Raw genomic sequence first — 23563 nt, 5'->3', positions numbered from 1 at the left:
CGCGCGGTGGAGCGGCGGCCGGTGCGGGAGCAGGTGGAGCTGGACGCGGTCACCTACGCGGGGCGGCAGCACTTCGTGCCCGGGCTGGCGCGGCCGCGCTTCCCGCCCTGGGAGCGGGGCTGGCGGCACCCCTGGCACTCGCCGGGGCCGCGCTACGAGGACATGCCGCTGCGCAAGGAGCGCGCCTGCCACGTCTGCCACCAGTGGAGCCGCATGCTGGAAGGTACCGGGCCCCCCCGGCGCCTCCCGCCGGGCCGTGGCCCCTCGCGCCCCCCGGGGCCCGGTCGCTCTGTTGCCTCCTTCCCTCAGCCCTGTCGCCCCCTTTCCTGTCACCTCCAGCCCCCGTCAGCGCCGCCCCGGGGTGCCCAGGCAGGTTTCAGCCCCACGTCCGCGCTTGCCTCATGCCCGTGTTTCCCTTCGCATAACGTGCAAAAACAGACACTGACGCGGCTGCCCTGCCTCGTTAGCTAACCGCGCTCTAAACCTGCCTGGGAACCTCGGTGACATCCTTTTGCTTTCGCTCCAAGGAGTTCGGCAGGCGCTCTGGCTCACCAAGACCAAGTTAGTGCAAGGCTTACCGCTGCCCGTGCTGAGCATCGTCGACGATCCCGCTAGCCAGCTTGAGGATCAGGATGAGAGAGTGAAGCATGCGATCTCGCACGCGCGGCTCTGGGAGACGACGGAAGTTGCTCCCAACAGAGAGAAGTATTGGTAAGTCCTYGATCATAAGAAGATTCTTCCACTGCGTGTTTATGGCTTTAGCAGAGCTTTTCATCAAGCAGACAATAAAAGAACTGAAGTTTTAACACTACGAAGAAAATTCTTATATTGATGTACTGTTGACAGGTTCACTTACTGTGCAAAACTGTGACAGCCTTTGTGTCAGGTTGTGAGCCTGAAAAAACCCCCAAGATAACCCCCCAAACCCCCCCACAGTTCTGAATATTGACAGTAGCACAAACGTAAACACATACTTTATATGAAAGCTTCTCCTGGCCCATGGGTCTGTGTTTCTATTTGAAATCTAATTCTAGCTGATGCAGAATATCAATTTTTTAAGTAACTAATGGCAAGCATTACCTCTGCCAACTTGGAACAGGGCTGGTGTGTTGGATATTAATCTCAAATCTGTATTAACTGTTTGGAAGTGTTACACTATTATATATTTTACACACAGTAATGTTTTATAGTGTTCATGACCCATAAGAATCTGTCCCCCATTATGATAACATTTTTATTTTATGTAACTATTTTTTTTCTCATTCCGAAGCCCTGTACTCTTTGAAGACCTGCTACATTTATGTCGGTTAATGACTATGAAGAATCCTTCTCTGGCTAAAAGAATGTTGGCTAGAAACTACAGGATAGCAGCTACATGGGAAAGAGGTTAGTAGCTGCTGTGGTGGAGAGCATTTAGCTCTTTTCATTGGTATGAGAGGGGTAACAAAGTCACTAGCGTGAAAGTTGAGGACTTGGAGAAAATGAAGCAATTTCTGGAACCAATTATTTCAGTTTTAAATCGTGCTGTAAGTATAGGCAGCCATGGATGACAGGATCCTTGCCCTGAGGTGACTGAATCACAGTGTTAGAGAATACCAAAACCATGATGGTGGGGGAAGAGAACCTGTATTTGAACCTTATAATCAGGTCTTAGACCTGATTGTTTAATTAGTTTGTGTCTAAAATCTGTACTGTTGTCTTTCCTGAGTGCCCTCAGTTAGGGAAGTAACATCAGCAATTAGTATTGGTATTTTATGTGGAAGAACCTACAACTAAGTTACTACTTAGGATTAGTTGGGGGTGCGGGGGGGAGTGAGCCTTGCAGAACAAGGAGTTGCTGGAGTACTGTTGCCCAAAGGAAGGGTACATCTTTTGCTAATTTACTTCAGTGATGTTTGAATACAGCCTCGTGTTCCCTCCCCAGAGTCGTTTCTCCTTCAGGTCCGTGGCCTGAATGGAATACTTCTCAACTCCATGGCCCCAATACCACCAGTGGCCTCCAAGGACGAGGTAGCAGCCACTGAAGAACATGCTCTAGAGACCTTCTATCCCATCTCTCCGACAATTGATCTTCAGGAAGTGAATGTGTACAGAGAGCTCGATGATACAGGTAAGTCCAGCAGCTGGACGATAATTTGTTGTTAGACGAAGCGTTCAGAGTAACGTGCAGTCCTTGCCTTCCTGCCGGAGGGCTGTGGGTGGGGGTGGGTGGGAGTGAGGGACAGAGGAGCTGGGCACAGGACGCACAGCGCAAGTGCTCCGCTCCTGTGGCTGGTGGTGAGGATATTGTGGCATAAGTAGTGCTGTGGAGAAAAACTTAGATTCAGGCAAATTGCTTTAACAGCCCTTGAAGATACAGGAGAAAACGTGGCTGTAGTCCCTTACTGAGCTGTTTCTGACATGGTTATTTGCCATTTAGGTTTTAGAGGTGGTTATCCATACCCTCATCCTCACACCCTGTACTTCCTGGAATCGGCCAACATTCGTACTAACAGGTTCAGACCAGAACAGCTTCGGGCTAAAATGATGATGTTTGCTTTTGGCAACACGCTGGCAAAGGCTAAGATGCTGTACGGGGTACGTATCCGAGGCTGCTGCTGGCTTGCCAGGCCCTTGCTCTTTCTGTAGTGTTGCGGCTCGCGGATGAAGTTGTGAAATTCCCTTGCCGTGGCAGGTTACGGTAGTTCTCATATCTGCAGCGCTGCCATTACTAGATAGTGACTTCCCAGTCCAGAGGTCCAGCACTAACCCTCAGGTATGTGTGGTTAGTGATGTGTCCTCATTCAGAAAGCCATCTCTCAGCAGTGAGCGTCTTCACGATATAACATGTGTTAGAGTACTAATAGGTAGGAACTGGGGAGTAGGTTTAACAGAAAACTAACCCRTCCCACATCTCAGTATTTAAATTGATACTTCATTGCTGGTTGAAGGAGGAATTTTAATTAAAATACAAAATCTACATTCAAAACTTGTTTGACTAGAGTAATTTTCTGGGCAAGGTAACAATAAACTTATTAAAATCTTGGCTTTGAACCAAGTAGAAGATGCAGAATCAGCAACTACTTGTACAATTTCTGTGGTAACTGGCTTTTCAAACGCTCCCCTCCCCCTCCCCCCTGCCTTCTTTCCTAGAACGATCCCAAGGTTTTGGAGCAGCCAGTAGTGGTGCAGAGTGTTGGCACAGATGGCCAGCTTTTCCAGTTCATGGTGTTCCAGTTAAATACAACAGACTTTGTCTCTAGCGATGGCGTTAAAAATCTAGTCTGGATTGACCCTGATCAGCAGCTGTATGAAAAAGCCCAGTGTATTCCAGAAGTCAAGAAGAGAGTTGTTACGGTAAGCAAACAGGAACGAAAAGACCAATTTGGTGGTGGTGCTGGGGGTGGTAATAGCTCCTGGAAATCTTACCCTTTTCGCCGTGCTGGAGGTTTGGGAGCTGGGGCAGAGCTGCAGTGCGGGTTCTAAACYGGTCAGAGGGAGCTGACACAGGCAGCGGCTCTTACTGGAGAGTCTTAARCAGGTGTTACTGACGGGGAGTATTTGTACTGCTGATGTACTGCTTAGCGTACAAGCTGCGTGCCAAGCTTAATATAAACTCCTACATAAAGATGTCCCCATCTGTAATCTACCAGCTCATAATATGCTTGTTTAAAATCAACTTGGGCTCTGATGAAGGAAGTGCTTACATGCAACTGTCAGCTTCGCTGTAAAGTAAATAGAGCCTAGTACTGTCAGCGCTGGTTACAGTGGGAGGCTTCTCAGCTTGATGGGCAAGGGGGGGTTTAAGATTCGTAGCAGTGGAAGTACCTGCCCACAGACCCTTCCATCTGGGGAGGGCAAGCACGATTTGGAGGCTGCCACGTCTGAAGTCTCATTCAAGCATATTTAGTCGTTGTTTGTCTACATTAATCGCTTCCTCTGCAAACTGAGCGTCCATGTCTTTTCTCTGCAGAAGCCCACTGGAATATATGGCTTCCAGCCAGACACATTCAAGAAGTTTCTGGCACTGTATTTGCATGGAACTGTGTGAAATTCCACTCAAATGAAAATCCTCCAACTGTACCTACTGCTTCTCTTTGCCAGAACATCACATAACTAAAGAARGGTGGATTGATTTACCTTCCAAAATAAATTATATTGTTACTCAAAGTAAATTTTTAAAAAAATCAAGTTGTGCATGAAGAAATTTTTTTATTTTAGGGGCTCACCTCTTGTATGCAGTTAGAGGGTCATCAAATGCTTCCTTCTGGACTTTTCCACTGTTGCCTAGAAGGAACACAAACCATTCGTTATTCCTCTGCTCAGGTCCTGCTCACCATGGGCTCTGCACAGAGCTAGACTTGAACCTATTTTGTGAGTTTGCTTTCAATTCCTCTATTGTCTATAGAAGATGCCTTTGTCATTCTGCCTGGGTTTTACTTTTCTAGCTGCTTCGGGAAGACGTGCTGGCCTGCGCTCTTAGTTCCCGAAGCACTTAATCCGTGAGAGTGCTTTTTTGGATCTGTAGAACCACAGCTCCTCTGTGCCCCAGTACTGGAGAAGAGACCTGTACATTTTGGCAAAGTGATGTAGCATGTGGCACGAAACTTTTGTGCCTAGTAGCTGGTATTTGCCACTAACAAAACAAAGGAAGATTTTCTTCCTGCCGTACAGAGTTAACTGAGCAGGCAGCGTATTCCTTTTGAGATGGGAGATTAGTGTGTTTTTTGTAAACAGAGGGTAAATTAGCTCCAGCCAAATGTGAAATGTTTTGCAGTTGTGCACTGCTGCCCTTCAGCAGGTGGGAGGGAATGGGACAGCCTGAGCTGTTTCAAGGTGTGGAAGAGAATATTTCCAAGAAATTTGTGTCACTTTAGTGTCTTGTGTTGGAGACCCAAGAAGCCACGCAGAAGCCACCAAACAACTCTACCCTGCTGATTTCAGAAACCAGATTTTCAGTAGTCAACAATTGCACCCTATAAATTGGGATGCATCTTCTGTAAATTAAAAAAAAAAAAAAAAATCACTCAGTAGTCAGGAGAAAGTGCTTGAGGAGAGAGAAATAATCTATTAAGTGTTGTATCAATCTTGATTATGTTAATTCTGCTTGCGCAAGGGATGCCTAATTCAGCTCATCTATTTAAATGTTATTTAAATCTGTAATCTGCACCTAGGTGTTTAGGAATATATTTTAATAGGTATGGTAGGCAGTTCCAGTAGATATTTTTTCTTAGCAGAGAGCCAACAGCACAGACCCCACTGAACAGGTCTAGGCAACAGCCCTCAGAGACTGTGCATGTCCCCTTGCCCTTCCCGCTCGGGGTCATTACCCCTGTTAGGGAGACAACCCTGCAGAGCAGCGAGCGCTGCAGTTGCAGCCATGTTCGCATTCCTGAGCAGCCCGGTTTCACGTGCTCAGGGCCTCGCCTCACTACGAAAGAGTGCTAAAAGATTCACTGCTTGAAAGTCTGTGCTGCCAGAAATGAGACACCTCTCGTGCGTCTAGTAGACGCAGGAATCTGTGAGGATGGTCTCCATGGACAAGAGCCAAAATCCCTTTAGATGTTTTTCTCTCTCCACAAAGAAAGTGCTGTTAGGACAGGCAGTCGAATGGGAGAAAGTAAGTGAAGTTGAGTCCTGCTTCTCCAAGACTGAGCAGACACAAAGCCAGAGCATGGAGAGGGTGGGGTGAGGGGAGAGCAAACGGGCAGCTTTCAAGGACAGCAGAAGGAAKGAGGCATTGGACAGTCAGCAGGGGAGCAAGCTCCCTTCAGCTACTGGATTCAGTTACAAGAAGCCTCAGGAGGTCACTTGAGACTGGAGGGCTATTGAGAAGCATGTGAGACTGTGGCCCAGCTCAGGGCACGGCTGGTCTCACCTGCAGTGGTGGGAGAAGCGCTTCTCACACGCTGCTGGAACAAGCAGCTGATCTTTGTCCTGGTTAAGCACCTCTGAAGTCCAAGAGGGGAACTCGAGGTGGGCAGAGTGGGGCTCCCAGCTTGGCACCCAGGCTGGAGGCGAAGATTGGCCCGTTGTGGTGCAGGGCAGCACTAGATACGCGTTCTGGGAGCTAGGCAGCCTCTGCAGAGCAGCCCCACTCGCACAGACAGCTGTGCACGTGTGGGGTTACTCTAGTCTTTCCGCGCGCGTTACACATGATAAAGCTCCCCTGCTCAGTCCTCCAGGGTGACCTACTGGAATGAGGCTAGCTCAGGGAGATGGGAATGAGAGAAGGACGATGGGTCACAGAGGCACATCTGGGTTGGCATCAATAAGTTATAAAGACTTGTCAGCAGATGAATGGCATTACCTCAGCACAGACCAGGAGCCAGACATTAACTTTTAATGAACGGCAGTCAAGGGAAGCAGAACATGCATGAACAGGACAACTCGAGCCTGCAGTGAAGACCTGGAGGTGCCTGGCTGCAAGGAGGAGAGTTCTGCTGTTGCAAGTGGGCAGGAGATGGGCACCAGCCTGCACTGGGGGTGCACGGTTGGTCATCCGTTCTTCGCCAAAGCCCCTAATAGCTGCGTTCCTGGGTGTGCAGCCACCACCTCTACCAGGATGGGTTCTTTGGGACTCGCTGAAAAAGACAGCAAAGGGAAGAGGCACCAAAAGCCACCCCAGCAGAGGGGAGCGCCCTTCTGTCACCTGAGGATCTGCAGCTGCAGAGGGCACGCGTTGCCCTGAGGCTGCTGGCAAGTTGGCCTCAAAGCCGAGATGCGGAAGAAAAGGCTCGTCCCTGGGAATGATGAGTAATCAGTATTCTCACCATGCTCCTGCTTTCCCTTGTTTCCCTCTGTTATGAACAGAGACAAATACCTCCTCCTACAATTGCCACGCTACCGTGACAGTTCTAAGGCTGTCCCCCGGGGACCTTTGAGAGCGTTCGTGACAGGCTTTTCAGGCTGCTCCCACTCACTGATCTCCTATTTGAACTGTTTCAACAGGTATACAGGGCTCAGATCAAACATTTTGCGCGATGAATCCCATACGCTGTTCAAGGGGAGAATTGTTTCTTAAACGCTACGTTGCCTTGAATCGCGCCTGGTACGAAAATCAAACTCTACGGGCTGTGTCAATAGTGTWAGCGAGTACATGCCGTCCTCAAACCGGAACCCCTGGTTGTTCCTATCCTCCTCCCGCATTTAATTTAATGAAAACTAATGTGGGAGACAATTATCCCTAGGTTGGGCTCAGGAGACTTTTAGAGGAGGGAACTTGGCAGTTTCGCCTCTCTGTGTTTAATAAAATTAGCCTGTAACCCAGTAAGAACCACCAGGAAAGGTTTCTCTGCGCCGTGTAATAAAAGCACAACAGCCAGGAACGCCGGCAGTTGTTGTGCTCGGTCACGTCGGCTGGGCAGGGCCTGGCGGGGCGAGAGCTGGCAGCCGGCGCGGAGGCAGCCGGAGCGCTACGGCAGGAGGCCTGCCCGCACCGTGCTGCTGCGACGCGGGGCCCGTCTGGCTCACGCCGCGGGAGCAGCCCGGACCCTGAGCGATGATGTGCTGCCTCCCACCCCTTATGTCTGCGGAACCCATCTGAGAACACGTGCAGCCTTAACTCACAGCAGTGGCAAATCTGCGCAGGCACCAAAGGTTGCAGMCAGACCCAAGCTCTTCTGATGTTCGCTGCTGCTTGGGTACATGCTGATGGCCTCTGCAGGCAGGTTGATTTTTGTGGGTATTATTTCCTAAACCCTCTAGACACGCAACGCAATGGTGCAGAACTGCCCATCGTGCCCCTCTGCCCTGTAGGCAGCCAGCGAGTGACTGAACTTTTCTTGCTTCACACACTGAAGCGAGAAACCTGCTGTCAGGTCCTGCTGCGGGATGGAGCTCCTCTCCCTGATGCTCAACCCCAGGCCGCAGCGCTCCCGGACATCTAACAGCACGGCAAGCGCTCAGCCCAGATTTGCACTGTTCTACCAAGAGGGAAAGCAGCTATAAAAGTCAAGCCAACCTTATCTCGGCTGAACTAGCTGAGTGCAGAGACGGAGTTTCAGACAGGAGTTTTTCCAGGCACCAGCAACTGAAACCTCCATCTAAAGAACCGAGAAGTCCAAATATTTTCCAAACTGCTGCCATGTTCTCTGAACCRACCCGACCCAGAAGCCAGCTTAGCAAAAACCTGGGAGCAGATTGTTTCCCTGTAGAAGGCAAGATCCATGCATAGAAACAAATTTCTTTTGAGAGGCTGCTTTAAAGAGAGATCAGCTCGTTCTGATTACGCAAGGGCAGGACAGTGACTTTGGAGTCTTTCTGGAATATCTGTATCACAAGAAAACCTCTCAGAGTTTGGAGTTTGATCTTCCCCTGATGCACACATCAAATCCTCTGAGGTGTAGCCAGCCCTTTCCCAGCAAGTATACACACACATATCTATATCTATTTAAAGGTAACACTTGCATCTCTTCCCCTCCTTTGCTTACCTTACTCAGCAGCGGTGCCAGGCTCCAGCAAGAGACGGTAGCAAAGCCCAGCTCCTCTCCCTCGGCTTCCCTGCTCCGCTTGCCTGCTCGACCCGTGGGTGAACCCGCTGCATGGGAAGCGATCCTCAGCGCAGGCGAGTGTCCCATCTCCTCCGGGCTCCCCGGGCAGAGAGAGAGCGCCCGAACGGCCCTCGCGGCGAGAGGCGCGTTGAGCTGCCCTGCACGTCCTGCCGGCAGCCCTTCCCGGCGAGGGAAGCCGGCACGGAGCTTTGCTCGCCGGGACAGGACGCCCAGCCCAGCCCAGCCGTATGGCTGTACCGCAATGCAGGGAAGAGCAAAGGTTTTCCCACATTAAAAGCATTTCGGAGCCAACCGAACCTGTCGCCACCGAACTTTCTTCCAAGCCCGTAGCAGAAAACCAAGCGGGCGCCGTCAGACCAAACCTCCCAGCGAGCTGGGCCAACCTCGGCAGAAAGATCCGGCTCCGGAGGAACTTGCACACTCGCTCCCTTCCACCTGGGCCACCCGGTGCCGCGGCTCTCCCGCCCGGCAAGCCCGTGCCGGTCCCGTCCCACCTCCGCCGGGGGGACCACCGGGTCCTGCCCGCCGCAGCCCCCGCGACGCCCGCCGGCTGCCCCGGCCGCGAACCGCCTCGCGCGCTGTAACCCCGCGGCTCGCCGGGCTCGGTGCCCGTTCCCGGGGGGCAGAGGAGGGGACGGCAGCCCCCCGTTCCCCACGCGGCCCCCCGCGCCTCTGCTCTCACCGAACGCAGCGGCGGAAGCGCGCGCCCGCCTCGCGGCCAACGCCAGCAACAAACTGCGGAGAGCTGAAATCAAATGTTTATGTCAATATTTATTACAGCATGGGGGGGGGGGGAAGGAGGAGAACCGTTTCGTTCAAAAAAACCATCCCATACCAATGAAGACAATAATTTAGCTATTCATTTTAAAATACATTAAAACCGGTCCTTTCATTTCCTCACATCAGAACAAAAAAGGGAAAAAAAACCCTGAACGAGATGGAAGGCGGAAAAAGAAAAAAGTCGACCCCTTCTGGAGCCCAGGGGCTTATTTGCAATGCAACAAATCTTCATTCGGTTATTTCTTATCATTACTTTTAAAATATTAACCTGACTGTAACTATGAGACTGACACCCTTAGACCCCCATCCCTCCCACCCACCCTCCCTACCCCGCGACTTTCTACAGGTAAAGCACAATTAAAATGCCTAGGAAAAAGAAGGCAAACATTTAAAAAAATTCATATTACACACTAAAAAAAGTTTGTCATCTCATGTCTTGCAGTCAGAATAATAAAAACAAGCCAAATGTTCCCAAAAACATTTCAATGAAGGGGTGCGGAAAAAAGACATCCCTTTAATAAAACATTATCAACAAATATCGTACACAAACTACAATGTATAATAATTACTTTTTTCCCCTCTCTTATTTTAGAACCAGACTACAAGGTAAGAAAAAACACTGAAACAAGATACAATGCTTTCAATAATCCGCACAAGGGTCAATCCAGGGAGATAATATTTTACATAATATGATATACATGGAGCAGAAATGGAGATTTAGAAAAACAAAGACCAACTACAGGGTAGTGTAATGTACAGAGATCCCAAAACTCCGGCGAGTGTCGCTTTGCCCGGCTTGCCTGCTGCTTCTCTGCAGTCCCCTCTCCCGCGGGAAGGAAGGGCATTTTTAACTTTTGATTCGTTTTATTTTGTATTACGGAGCGAGCCTACAGAATAGCAAGGATACATTTTTAACAACAATAATTACTTAAAAAATATCTCCATCCAGTTCCAAACCATAGAGAAGTGAAACCCTGACAAGAGCACATCTTAAACCAAAACAAAACAACAAAAGAAAAACCAAACGAACCAAAGGTAGCTGGAGATCACGGTTTCAGAGTCCCAGGTCAGATTAACCCTTTCTTTCTCCTTTCTTTCAGTGGGTTTAAAAAAATCTGTTTTTGTAGTGAACCAGCTCAAGGACTCTCAGGAAGGGAGGGACAGAGAATTCTTCTTGTATTCTGAGAGGGGGGGAAAGACTAACACAGTGCATGCCACAGTCACAGATAGTAAGATCACAATTAATTCGAGGATGTGATCCTATAAGGGGTCACCTGCATTAACAAGTTTGTAACGAGGTGGTGGAGTCTCTTCCACAAGCAGATCTTGTTACTGGAGGAGGAAGCGTTGTGCTGCAAACGAACAGAAAAATAGAAGAAAAAAACAAAACCAGAAAAAAAAAAAACAGGCCTTCTGAATGAAAACCACCATTGTAAACTGTCCAGTTTATTTAAAAAATGACTACAACAGAGACAACATGAGATTTCATATCTAGACTAGCTTCCTGGTGTCGCACGGCACAAACATACAACAGGGTTCTGTTTTTGTTTTTATTTAAAAGAACAAAGCAAAGAGATTGGAGTTGGGTGCTAGAGGCTTCCATTTGTTTCCAAAAAGAAGTGTCATGTACATATATAAACCCTTCTGCACAAAGAAGGATCTTGTCATGTCTTGAAATATTTTAAGTTTTGTCCTTCATGTTTTATGGAATAAAAAGTTCAGCCTTTTTATTGCATGAAACTAAACCTGGGGTTTTGGCCCCCGCCACACGTCTCCCTGCCAATACACCTAGCTTCTTCTTGCATAATTCTTTGAGATCCTCCAAACGGCAGCTGACTCTCTTTATCCTGGAGAGGAGGAGGGGGAGGGAAATCACACACTCATCGTCATGCTGGGGGAATACTGAAAGAGAGACAAAGCCAGGGTGAGAAATCAGGCCGACCAGACCAAAATACTAAGCGCTACTCCGGCTAGGGAAAAGGGGGATATAAAAGTAAGACTTGGGCTTATGAAGACTATAAAGCAACATAATTGGATCTAATAAATCAGAAAGAGAGAATATGCTAGAGACTCTAATTTATCAGAACATAATCTGCTCTATAACTTGTCTTTCCAGGGAGAAAATAACCAAAACAGTATGGGGTAGGAAGCAATTTTAAAAAAATAATTAAAATGCATGCATGTATATAATGCTAATACAGTAAAAACGGGAGAGACTTCTGCATCCATACATAGTGCCTTAAATCAGCGAGACTACTAGACTGCAGATCTCAGATGCTGGATCCAGGCTCGAGGCAAGCACAGCTGGCTACACCTGCACTGGCCGCTGTAAAGCGGGAGGGGGTGGCCACCAGCTCAAAATCAAATTATTTTGGAGGAACTGAAGCGGCTCCCAAGGCAGGGAGAGAGTGGAGGAGGTGCAGATCTAAGGTACTTGTTCCAGCTAGTCTCCATCCCGTGGGATCTTCTCCTGCTTCCTTCTCTCCGCTCGCTCATTACACCCACGTGTTGTCATTCTGGCAAGAACGTAAGCTTGYGCCTACCCACACCTGCTTCTCGAGACGCCCAGCATGTTTCTTCCTCCCCCGCTTTTTGTCCGGGAGCAGCTTACAAATAGCCAAGCCAAGGTCAAAACCCAAGGTTTAAGGACTCGGGATCCCCAGCCGAGCAGCCGCCACCGACCGTATCGGCCCCCGTGCCKGGACACGCCGGGGCACCTGTGCCGGCCCCAGGGAGCCCGCGGGGGCAGGACACTCACATTGTCGTTTTGGAAGGAATGGAGAAAGTTGCCTCCCAGCTCCCCGTCGTCTCTTGGAGTGCCCGGGGGATTGCTAATGCCACTTATGTTGTTTGGAGAATTCTGAGGGAGACAGGAGGGGAAGGCTGTGAGCGCGGCCCAATGCCGCCGGCCGCGCCGCAAGCCAGCCCAGCCGCGCTCCCGGCTCCCCCGTCGCGTCCCCGACATGGAACCCGCTCCCAGACCGCGGGGTCTCGAACGCACGCAGCAGTCCCGCTACCGGGGTGTTATGAGACGGGGGGGGATTACGCACACGTCCTCCAGCTGCCCACGAGCGCACTTACTTTTGGAAGTCCATCTATGTCTCCTGACCCTGTGGGGGGGGAACAAAAGCAAAGAAACCTTACYGAGCATGCAGCGAGGGCCCTGGCTCCCGCCTGCTCCCTTCTCCCTCCTCTTCTCGGTTTTCAGCCAAAGGCGCTGTTTTGCACACGAGTCTGAACTGGGGGCTGCCCCCGAAACAGGAGAAGGCGCCGGAGCCCCGGCGCTTCCCGCGGCTCCATCGGCCACCCTGCTGCRCGCGAGCCGGACCTCAGCAGCGCTGCTTTCGGGGAAGGCGCCCGCTGCCTGCGTTCTAGATGCAGCTAGTCCGAGCGGAGCGTTCCCCCCGCCGGGCGGCACCCAGCGCTCCCACCCCCGCCACGGGCGCGTGTCTCTGGTCCGGCAGCTCCGCACGGGTGACAGGGACACGGGGCACCGCCGTGCCGGCGCTCACCTAATGATCCGTTCATGTGATGAGGCTCCATTCCACCCATGCCGCCCATCGGGCCGTCAGAGCCGGGTCCCATCGGGAACTGCGGAAGGGAAAGGCAACAGTGACCCGAAAGATAACACCCCAGACCCCTGCCGCAGCCGCGGCGGCTCCTCGCAGCTCGGCTGCTCTCTGCCCGTCCCCTCCGCACCCTTCAGCCCGGCAGCGAGACGAGGGATGCCCCCAGACGGCTCCTAAAACCCGCTGGGACGGGGCGAGCGCCTGGGAGCACCCGGCACAGCGCAGCCTCGACTGTGTCGAGAAATGGTGAAGCACTTCTGCTGTCAGGCACTGGAGCCTGCGACTAGGAACACGAGTGTCTTCACAGGGATGAGAAACCCGAAACACATTTCAAAATGGAATTTAAAACACAGCCACCGCGTTCCCGCCGGTGATGCACAGCGGCACACAGCCTCGACTGAAGCTTTAAAGGACCGCAGCTTCGGGAGGGTGCCGGTGTCGGTCTCTCCCACGAGCGATGCCCGCGGCTGTGTCTCGTGCGCCGGCTGGCGGGGCTGGCACTGCCGCAGGGGCGCGCCAGCGCATTCCCACGGGGTTTGGAGGAGCTCCGCTTCCCGCTGCCAGGCCCCTTAGGTGTCTGCCTGCTCTTTGCTCCTCTCTTCCGTCCTCCTCCAGAAAGCCCAGCTCCCTCAGGACCTTTTTGGAGGGGKTTCTATTTTTGTTGGGTTTTTTACCCCTGCGCTGCGGGCGGCTGAGCCGCGGATCAGCCCCGTGGGGAGGTAGGAGCCGCTCTGTGACCCACCAGCCTCCAAGGACACGACTCAGGGCTCGCAACCCTAAACGTTCAGTGAGGAAATTCGGCCAAACTGCTGCAGGGAAACACAGGTGCCGCGGCAGCGCAAAGGGCTCTCTGGGCCCGGCATCCGAAGAAAGTCAGCCTGAAGTTGCCCATATCCCTGAAAACGCTGCTGGATGCGCAGCTGCCATGATCTTGACCAGAGCAGCAGGAACGCCACCCTCTTAATAAGCATAAAAAATTAACAAATTCGCTGAAGGGTTAATCACTTTTTGATGGTTTGTTTTATTTCTATTTTGTAACAAATGGCTGAAATCAATTAAACTGCTTTACTCTCAACTGATGAAGTTAATTATGATTTGTTATGGTATCTGATATGTAAATTATTAGAAAGCAGACTTACATTCGATCGACTGCCTGCAGGCGGTACTGGATTAATCATTGTGTAGATGTTGTCACTTGAATTTGTTGAATCTGTGGAACAGTGAAGCCCAGTAAGTCGGGTGATTAATTCATTTCTTAATTAAAACAAACTCGTGCCACTTGAACTCATTCTTTTGTATTTTATCACCTAAAATTCCCTTTAAGTACCACCATTTTCTGGCTAATTTGTATTTAATGAAGATTCACAAAGTTTTTAATCACAGAAACTCAACTGTGAAAAATAATTCAACTTCTAACGGGCAACCGCGGGGCCTGCTCGTCAGGGGCGGCGCGGAAGGATAACGCGTTTAACACCTCGAGACCTTCCCGAGCGGCGTTGCTGTCGCGGCCTTTGAATTAAGGAATACCTGGAGGAACCTCGGGAAGTCGCAGGGGTGGGGGACGACGGGGCGAGCGTGGGGACGGACGCCCAGCCGCGGTGGCTGGGTTCTTTCGTGAGGACCCAGGCTGCGACGTGGGTCAGGGCTCTCAGGAAAACGCAGGAGCCGAAGGGGCGAGCGGCGCCGCGCTCTCGCCGCGTAGCTCCACCCCTGCAGCTGCGGCCCCCCGCCGGCCCCGGCGCCTCGCCTTCCCTCGGCCTCCCGAAACCGGGCCTGGCCCCCCGGCCCGCGGGGACCRCGGCGGCAGCCTCCCCGCGCTGCTGCAGCCCGACGGTGCTTTTTTTTTTTGAAGCGCAAAGGACGGCGCCGAGGGCCGGGGGAAGGCGGCTGCTCGGAGCAAACACGCTGCACGGAGAGCCTAGCCCCGGCTCGAAACGTTTCATTTCTCGGAGCAAACAGATCTGGCTTCCCGTCGGCCCCAAAACGGCACGGCCCCCCCCCCGCTCGCCGTTAACTCCCCGGCACAAAGCTACGCAGCTACGTCCTCGCGGCAGGATGTTGTGGCAGAGAGCAGGCGGGGGGGCCGCACGTTTTCTCGGCGCGCCGCGGCCGGGCGMCGCGCGCCAGAGCCCTGCTCCCCGGGGCAGCAGCGCCGGCCCTTCCCCGCGCGCCCCCCGCCAGCCCGGCGCTTCGCTCGCCGCCTCCACCGAGCTCCAGCTCCGGCGGCGGAGGGCGACACAAAGGCCGGGGCAAACAACAGGCGAGCGCGGGCCGGCGCGGCGCGACGCGACGCGACGCAAGGGCTCACGGCAGGGCGCGGGGGCTCGCTGCGGGTTCGTACCTGCGGGACTGGGCATGATGGGCGTTCCCGGGGGGCCGCCGCCGCCAGGGGGACCCTGCGGAGAGACGAGACGCCCATCACCCCGCTGCGATGCCGCGCGCCGCAGCAGGTCAGCGAGATCCTGCTGCTGTCAGCAACCACGTCTCACCTTGGTAGCCAGCCAAGCATTAATCTCCCGCTAAAGCCTCCGATGCGCTCGCGGAGCCGAGTGCAATTCTTTGTTTAAGCCTCGAGACAAACCAGGATTTCCCCACCCTTTCTTTAAACCAGGAGGTGTTTGTGGGGATGCGAGCGTGGAGAAGGGAAACAATTTGCAGGGAGCGCTTCTGTAAAGCCTCCTGCTTTTGCTGCCACGTTGGCAAGGGAGGATGCCGAGTAAACACGTGGCATTTCAGAGGATTTTGGATTCTCTGGTGTTTTAAAACATCTCCCCCCCAGGCTAGACCTGAGGCCACCCGAACCCGCCCTGGCCGCAGGACAGAGGTGCTGCTTCGCATCCCCGTGTGCACGCGAGCAAGGGAAGAGTCGCTGAGCCGTAACATCTCTCTTTAACCTGACTGCAAGACCGGCAATTTAAGCTTAAAGACTTACCACATATGTACCAGGCGATGAAGAAGAGTATGGGATCTAGACACAGATAAGAGACAGGCGGGTTTAGCCAAAAAGCAGGACCAGCCACGCAGCTAACACACTGCCTGCAGCCCACACGGTCCACCCAAGGCTCAAATCAGGCTGAACCGTGGCCGTGCCCAGCGGAGACCTCCTGAACGCCCAAGAKGCAGAGCCACCCACTTCATCTGCTCCCCCAAACCCCTGCTAGGAAGGGGATGCAAAGGCAGAAAAACTGAACGGTACCAGAGGAGGATCAAGCATGTTTTGGAGCCCATCAGACACCTACAGCCGCTCCACGAGCAGGTGGCTGCAGGAAGATGCTGCCTCCTTCCTTCCCCAAAGCTAAGCGGCTGGTTTTGGCCAAGCGCTGCAAATTCTGAAACCCTCCCCGCTCCCYGCTGCATCCCAAAGCCGGGAGAGCAGCAGAGGAGCAGCCCAGAACAGGGAGTTTCTGCTTTAGACACAGAGGGGACGACTAAACGAAAGGGGAAAGAAAAAATCCTCTCGTTAGCTGGACTCGTTTAACGACACGCCCAGGTGAGGAAGCTCCGTCTGTTAGAGAGGGTGGTGCAGCTTCCTCTGGCGCGCGGCCACCCTCCAGCCCGTTCCAGCCCTGCCCTCCTGCTCCCTCGCGCTCCGCCGGCAGGCAGCCCCTGGAGACAGCCCTCCGAGAGGTCCCGCGTCCCACGCGGGGCGCCCCGCGTTCCGGGATGGTCCCCCCCCCAACCCCGCTTCTGYCGAAACACGAGGACAGACGGATACTTACTGAGTTAGCACTGCTGGGGTTCGGCCATGGTCTGCCAGCTCCCGGGCCCCTGGAGTAAAATTAAACAGAGGAAAGGTCTGCTTACGTCCCTCACCCCCGCTCCCCCCCCCCCTCCCGGCGCACAGAGGCAGCGAGCAGCAACGCAGTTCCCAAAGCCGCGTAAAGCAAGAGGCCACGGGCAAATATTCACGGGGAAAAGGATCACGGATTGGCCTTACATGTTAATTCCAGGCATGCCGGGGCCTAAAGAGTTGGGTGGAGGTCTCATTCCGCTGCCATAGTTCTGCAATGATAACCAAGGATCAGTCTACCATAACGAGAAGGGAAACCGGAGAAGAAAAGAGAAGGGAAAAAAACAAACAAACAAAAAACAAGAGGGTTAGTTTGTGAAAATGAACTCGAATTTAAAAAAATAAATAAAATTAGATGATGATGAACATACAAGCAACCAGCAACTGTAAAAAAAGAAACCCACCAGGGCAGTGGTGTCTTCCCGACGCCCGACTGCAAGACGTAGCTGCAGGCGGTTCAACGCGGAGGGAAGGCAGGCCGTGCCGTAACGGCGAAACACGGCACGGGGGCAGCCCGGCCGCGGGGCGCAGCCCCGGGACGCGCAGGTGGAGGGGGCGCGCGCAGCCAGCCGCGCACCCAAACCGCCGCGGCGGCGGGGGGAGAGCCACCCCCTGCGCTCCAGAACACCAATGTGCTCACGGCCCCAGGGCATGAGAGGGATGCGCTTGTTTTTTCAGGAGAAAACAGGGACGGAAAGAGAAAAGCTGCTGCCACTGCTTGGATGACTATCGCTGCAGCGAAATGAGGAAGGCAAAGGATGCCAACAGCACAAACACTCGTAGGAGCTTCCCCGAGTCAGAAGAGCATCCTGTTCTCCTAGGATTACGCCTGGAGCAGTGTAAAAAAAGCAAGGTTTGTTTTCATGTTGCTACAGAGCTCTCTGCTTAAATCCTCCCCGCAGAGGCGGGCGGCCCCGGAGCCGCGCAGGCTGGTCCTCCTCTCGGCTCCGCAAGGGCGCGAGGAGGAAGAGGAGGGTGTCGGGACGAGAGGAAGGCGCAGGACTCACTGACTGCCCGGTTGGACGGTTTCCGAGCGGGAGCGCGGCTCCTCCACGGACACCAACTCGCCCCGACGCCCCGCTCCCCGGGGGGAGCCCGCCCGCCTTGCCACCCGCACTGCACCTTTTGGAGCAGTATTTCAGTCATTTAGGGAAAAACGGCTAGGGCGGGAGAGGGGGATCGCCGGGCACTTCATAGTTCACCGCTCCCCAGAGGGCTCAGACCTGAACTTTAAGCACGTCCTTGAGCACCACTGACTTTTTCCTGGATTTACGCGTGCGCTGAAGTGCGCTGCTCTGCTGCGGGCATCTATAAGTTTGCTTGGAGGAGGCAGGAAAGGCTTTCCCCAAATAAATTACTAGCGCGTCCTTAATTGATCAAAATCCCAGCCATTTACACTGAATAGCAGCATCAAACCCCATGTTAAAAAAAACCCTCAGCCTTTCTAATTGGAGCTGAAAGGAACGAAACGAAGCCATTTGAAAGACGTTCAAGAAGGGTGGGGAGAGAACCGCAGCTGTGCCGAGCGACCTGGGTGCCGGGCTCTGGCAAGACGCGCACGAAACCYGGGAAGCTATAAAACCGTTTAATAGAGGCACGATGGATCTCACCCTGGCATCGCTAACCAAGGCCTCTGCGTGCAGAGTTAAAACTACAACTACTAAAGGGAAAAAGCGGCAGTGTTAGGTTGTAAGAGATGATGAATAGTCAGCGGATAAGAGATGGTTGTTGTCAGGACACCAGGATGTCCTGGCTGGATGCTTCGCTGTCATTTGGAATAACTTTTAGGTAATATTTGGGAAGGTCCTGATGCAAAGCTTTTTTTTCTTCTTTCTTTAAAGGTAGCTGGGAGGCACTGGGCATGCAGGGTGCTATAGGCTGATGATTTTGGTTCAATATTTTTGATCATTTTTTGCACACACTAACGCTCCRAGCGCTCGTTTCTGGATCGCTTGAGAAAGACAGCACCCCGCCAGCACCAGATTGGGAAGCCAATACATCCGTTTACGCAGTTGTACTTCTCAAAGGGAAGACTACATTTTTAAAAAGCTCTCTCTAATGTACGTACACAGGGAATAGCAGAGTAAAAAATAAAGCTCTGAAAATTTCACAACTTTTCTCGTCTCCCAGACCTGCCATCATCCCACACGGCACTCGGCGCAGCGCTGCCGCTTCCAAGTTTCACGGCAATCTTTTCAAGTTGGAAGCGAGCAGCCGCCTTCAGCCAAACCGCAGAGAGCATCCAGAACCTTCCCGGCACGCTTTTCTTGGCTGGGGCCGCTGCAACAAATGCCTTTTTTTTTTTCTAATCTGGCTTGAGGGAGTGCTGTAAGTGCAGTACCAGGTCGCGCATCCCTGGCCATCCCGGCGCAGAGCAGCGCGATCGGACGGTGGCCTCGTCCGTGAAACGCTGCTTGTGGGTTTTTCCCCCCCTACGACGGATCTGTTCGATGCCCGGCCCACGGTGACGGACATGCATCTATAATCCGGGCTCTCCTCCCTTCTCGGGCTCACATTAAAAAGAAATGACACAACTCTTTTTTACGCAATACGCGTTTTTAGCTCAACAGTCTCAAGGGGAAAAACAAAACACAACTCAAACACACACATTCAGCTCTGACAGACTCTGATCCTAGCACTGAAAACTCGACGTAGGCGACAATGCAGAGAGGATAAACCTACAACCAAAATATGGTAATCTGTTTTTCAAGTCTCTTAGAAGTAACAAACAGAAGTGAGTCAACAGAGTAGCATGCAAATTCACTTCTTAAAATGAATCAACAGAAAGACAGAATATATTAACCTAGATCTGCTTAATTTAGAGTTTACTCCTCCTTGGGCTGGCTCTCCCCTCCCTACCTTCCCTTCCTCGAGTAACTGAAGCAGGATTTGGTATTACTGCAGCAACAAGAGACAACTTTGTTTTAGTTTGGGCTACAGATCTGTGAAATTAAGTGGAGGGAGCTATACTGTTTTTCCAAAGTCAAGAGCACACATGTAAAAAAACCCACTCAGACAACCAAAACCAGTGCAGGCGTCTTAACTACTAGAGCGAACGAGTGCTAAAGTGTGCTGAATGCCTGGAAAGGGCAGGAGCTCCTGAAACACCTCCTGAAACACCACAGCTCCTGGAGGAAACAGAGAAAGGGCGACAGCACTTTTCCACAGCTCACAGGGCAGCGAGCGAGGCGCTGCTCCGCGTATCCTCGTCCTGGGGTGGAAGTGCCGAGGGGCCCCATCAACTTGCAAGTGAAATTTTCCCTACAGAAAACACCTTTCCTCCTAAACCAAACAGTTCCGTTACACCAACCTCTCTCCTTCTCCTCCTATCCCTCCAAAAAAATCCAAATGTGAAATGATTAAAATAGAAGAGAGCTCCAGAAGTCTGCAGAACCGGGCAGCGGGAGGAGAAATGAGCAGAGGAAAGAATTATTCCCCTGCTAAAGGAATCTTTCCATTTTTATTTATTTATTTATTTTTAATGTGAGCATCCTTTCCCTTTCCTGCTGTTAGGGTCATAAGTATTTCCCAGGCACATTGCATAATGCACTCAAACGTAGTGCAGGCTTGGTGCTAAGTGGCATCCCCTTTGACTGAAGAGCAAGAGGGGGTTTGCAATATCCTTAATGAGGATGTGCAGCTTTGAAGACCTCACTAATGTTAAAAGGAGGGATTTCCAGATGCAAGACTAATGTAAAATGCATTAACACTAATGGGGGACAGGGGGGAAAACTCCCAGGCCTTTTAGCCCCCAGAGGTTGTTCAGATGGTGTTTGGCATTTTCAGAGCCATAAGATGCTATTTGGCTCTGGACGGAAGAAGAAATGCTCCGCTGAAGTTTACCTGTGGACCAGGACCCATGGGGCCCATCCCTCGTGGAGGATTCATCCTTTGCATGGGTCCGCCCATATTAGGGTGCCCTGTCGGGAGGAAAGCAGGCAYGTTATACGGGAGAAGAGCGTGTAGACCCCAAATTAACAGCTAGCAGGAAAGGGGGAAACRTTCCGACCTCCTCGGTTGGATTTACCTTGCTGTCGCGTGGGATCCATTGAATTGGGCAGCAATGGCTGTGTACCAGGAACGGCCCCCGGAGGCTACACGTTAAAACAAGGGGAGGAAGATAAAAACAACAACAACAACAACAAAACAGAACAAAAGGAAAGAAAAACAAGACACCCCCCCCCACCCCCCACAAAACCTGGCCAACATGCAGTCTACGCACACAGAGGCAGTTCGCCGTTTCRCACTTTGCAGGGGTGCTCGGGTTATTTGGCGTGCTCCCCGCCATACAACACCCTTCGTGTCGCAATGCGACTTGCGGCCGCCTGGAAGAGCGCCTACCTGCCTCCCTCGGGATCGCTACCGCCCCGGACGTGTTGCTACAGCCTCCTGGAATTTGCCTACCTTTGCTTTGACAGCCCTCCTGCTTTCTTTTGCAAACACCCTTTAGAAAAAGCCCAAAGCAGCTCCCACCATTTCCTCCTTCCCCTTCAGCCTGCAAGCGGTCAGACTGCAACCTCCTCTCTATTTTTGGAGCGTGGGGGGAAACCCCGGGCCAAGCGGGGCAGAAGCGTCAAAGCCGGGAATGAAAGGAGACTGGCAGCGCCGTTTCGAGGTATTTACATAGCACCATGGCCAAATCATATACGTTAAAGTGATTTATTTGCTAATCAAGGGGAGACGCCTCATTTGCGGTGCAAGCGGACGTTTACTCCGGTATTTTTAGCTCCGGCTGCTCCCCCCTCCCCAAATCCAGGCTCTTGCTTGGGCAACGCGGCTGTTTAAAGTTCAAAGGCTGCCTTCCCCCCTGCTGCTCTGCACAGGTAAGGGGGGGAGAAAACACAGATACCACCTGCCTTGGGGAAGCAAACTGTAAACGGTTTTGAAACAGCGCTGCCTTTTATCTGAATACCCCCGTGAAACATCTCCCGCTGCTTGAACAAAGTATAGCTAGGGACTGGGCGCATACAGCCAGGCCAAGCCAAAATTTGCCCCGTCCGCCAATGGAGGACAGACTTGAATCCCAGGTTTTTTGCAGCTTGGAAGATGGGAGGCAAGAGGAGGATAAACAAGGTTGTTGAACTGATGGATATTTATATTTTTGCTACCTAACTTTACTGCCTTCCTACTTACTGGCTTTGTCCCTCCATAATCTCACCAAGTTCTGCGTACGTACAAATCTGCGTTTTTGTACGTGGTGTTTCAGGAGAAAATCCTGCTAATTAACTTTACAGGGAAAAGYACAACTTTGGAGGCTGGGAGTTCCCAAACTACCCGGCTAAGCCAATCCTTCCCAAACCGCTGCCCACGCGGAGGCTGGATGCGTCTTTGCAACGCAAGGCGGGCTGAAACCACGAGCTGCGTTTTGGTCCCGTTAGGCAGCGGTTTCGGTAGGACCTCCACAAAGCAAGCCGTGGGCACGCCAGCAGGTCCTCTCGCCTCCCGCGCCCCTGCCCGCACCTCCGCGAAAGGCTGAGGGACCCCAGAGGCCCAGCTTAAAGGCAGCTCAGGGAGCAGCACTGCCGTTCGCGCTGCGTTTCGCTTGCACAAAGTCACGTTGATCCCGGGTGGCTCAACTTGTCCGGCTCTTGTTCTCGGTTCCCTTCCTGACTCCCYGCCACAGATCGGGCTGCAGCTGTTTTTAAGTGCTGCAGCACCAGGTCATTTTGAAAACTCCCTATTTTAAATAACATTTCTGGCTTGAACATGACTCAACGTYTCTTTAAAGCTATAAACAGCCGTATTAATGGCAACGGCAACCCAAACAGAGCAGGACAAACAGTGATCTAAAACCACTGGCTTTTCCTACCTTGTTTGGTGCCCACTCCCTTAAGCTGCTCAATCTGGGTACAGCAGCTTGCACCTAAGGCAGCTTTCCAAGGAGAAACGTCAAGGTGTTTGCCCGCCCGCTTCCTGCAGCTGCGCGCAGCAGACCTCGCCCAGCGCGGGCCTTCGCCTCCTCCCCGTGCCCGGCACCGGGCCGCGCTCCGCGCCGCCGGCAAAGCTCTGCAAGCCGGGGAGCCGCGGGGGACCAGCGCGGGGGCACCACCGTCCCCCCTTCCCGCGCGAGCAGAGCCAGTGYTTTCAGTGACCCTGTGGCTTTCCCGCCCCGACCGACTCGGACTGACTTCTCGGACGTACGAGTGTCCTTACGGCGGGACGGTTAAGCCTCAGCTGCCTGAGCGTCACCCCCAGGTGCACATTTGCCGCTGCCAGTGACTTAGGTCTCAAGCCCAGCACACGGTAGCATTGAGAAAGCTGCTCGATCGCACCCGCTGCCTGTTCTGCTGCCTCACCAGTGCTGTTTCTAGCAATAAGAGTTATATAAGAATAACAGCTTTACTTGTAAGAAGTATCAGCCGAAAACAAGCTCCCAAGGTAATCTTCCCAAAGTACTTTGTTTCTAAAATGAATTACCTGTTACTTTTTGTTAAAAACAAATTAGAGGAAACCTTTGATTAGGTTATTACCACCCAGATCTGCACACTATGGTTTTAAACCTGATAAATGACTAAACTCAACACRACGGTCTTAGCGTATGGGCTGGAGCTCCGGGTTCACAGCGGCACCGACAAACTGTTACTGTTTAAGCCGGGATAAGAGGATAAACCTAACCCCAAAAATTCGGAAGCGACCTGCCCCACTCGACCCTGCAGCTGATCTCAGCGCTGGGTGACCCCAGCGGCAGGATTATCTCCGTCACTTTAATTTCCTGCGATCCCAGGGCACACGTATACGGTGCGCGATGGTGCGGGTCAGCCCGGCACAGCAGGACGGGCTTCCCACGGGCCGCAGCCGCGGCGCCCGGGTGGGACAAAGCGGAAGGAGCGCGCGGAGGGAAGGCAGCGCCGCGCCGCCCAAGCCGGGAGCTCGACGCGCGGGAAGGAAACGTGCCGTGCGCTGGACTGACACCTACTCCCCGCGTGCGGCTG

General features: G+C 52.7%; 2 protein-coding genes across 8 annotated transcripts in view; one reads left to right on the top strand and one right to left on the bottom strand.

The window, feature by feature from the left end:
- Nucleotides 1-78: 78 nt before the first annotated feature.
- MRPL37 (mitochondrial ribosomal protein L37) lies at nt 79-8517 on the top strand. The gene is made up of 9 exons (XM_026086894.1): nt 79-223; nt 528-711; nt 1271-1386; nt 1925-2110; nt 2420-2577; nt 3133-3336; nt 3953-4105; nt 4201-4353; nt 8421-8517. The coding sequence occupies exons 1-7, from the start codon at nt 163-165 to the stop codon at nt 4028-4030; spliced, it is 987 nt and encodes a 328-aa protein (XP_025942679.1). The 5' UTR covers nt 79-162; the 3' UTR covers nt 4031-4105; nt 4201-4353; nt 8421-8517.
- Nucleotides 8518-9766: 1249 nt separating this feature from the next.
- The window catches only part of SSBP3 (single stranded DNA binding protein 3), a 59473-nt gene continuing 45676 nt past the window's right edge, over nt 9767-23563 (bottom strand). For 4 of the 7 annotated variants that reach the window (XM_026086942.1, XM_026086944.1, XM_026086943.1 and 1 more), the window contains 11 exons: nt 20659-20725; nt 20475-20551; nt 16779-16867; nt 16561-16609; nt 15774-15809; nt 15183-15237; nt 13981-14051; nt 12785-12863; nt 12354-12382; nt 12031-12132; nt 10703-11174 (listed from right to left, as the gene is read on the bottom strand). In XM_026086942.1, the coding sequence (XP_025942727.1) occupies nt 11145-11174; nt 12031-12132; nt 12354-12382; nt 12785-12863; nt 13981-14051; nt 15183-15237; nt 15774-15809; nt 16561-16609; nt 16779-16867; nt 20475-20551; nt 20659-20725 (684 nt within the window). In that variant the 3' untranslated portion in view covers nt 10703-11144. Of the gene's footprint in view, nt 11175-12030; nt 12133-12353; nt 12383-12784; nt 12864-13980; nt 14052-15182; nt 15238-15773; nt 15810-16560; nt 16610-16778; nt 16868-20474; nt 20552-20658; nt 20726-23563 lie in introns of all 7 variants that reach the window. The other 3 variants (XM_026086941.1, XM_026086947.1, XM_026086940.1) reach the window with 2 other exon arrangements.

Source organism: Apteryx rowi, unplaced genomic scaffold (assembly GCF_003343035.1).
Source record: "Apteryx rowi isolate R43461 unplaced genomic scaffold, aptRow1 scaffold_7, whole genome shotgun sequence".
NCBI classification, from domain to species: domain Eukaryota; kingdom Metazoa; phylum Chordata; class Aves; order Apterygiformes; family Apterygidae; genus Apteryx; species Apteryx rowi.
The sequence above is the reverse complement of the archived record's forward strand: the minus strand, read 5'-3'. Positions and strand labels throughout refer to the sequence as shown.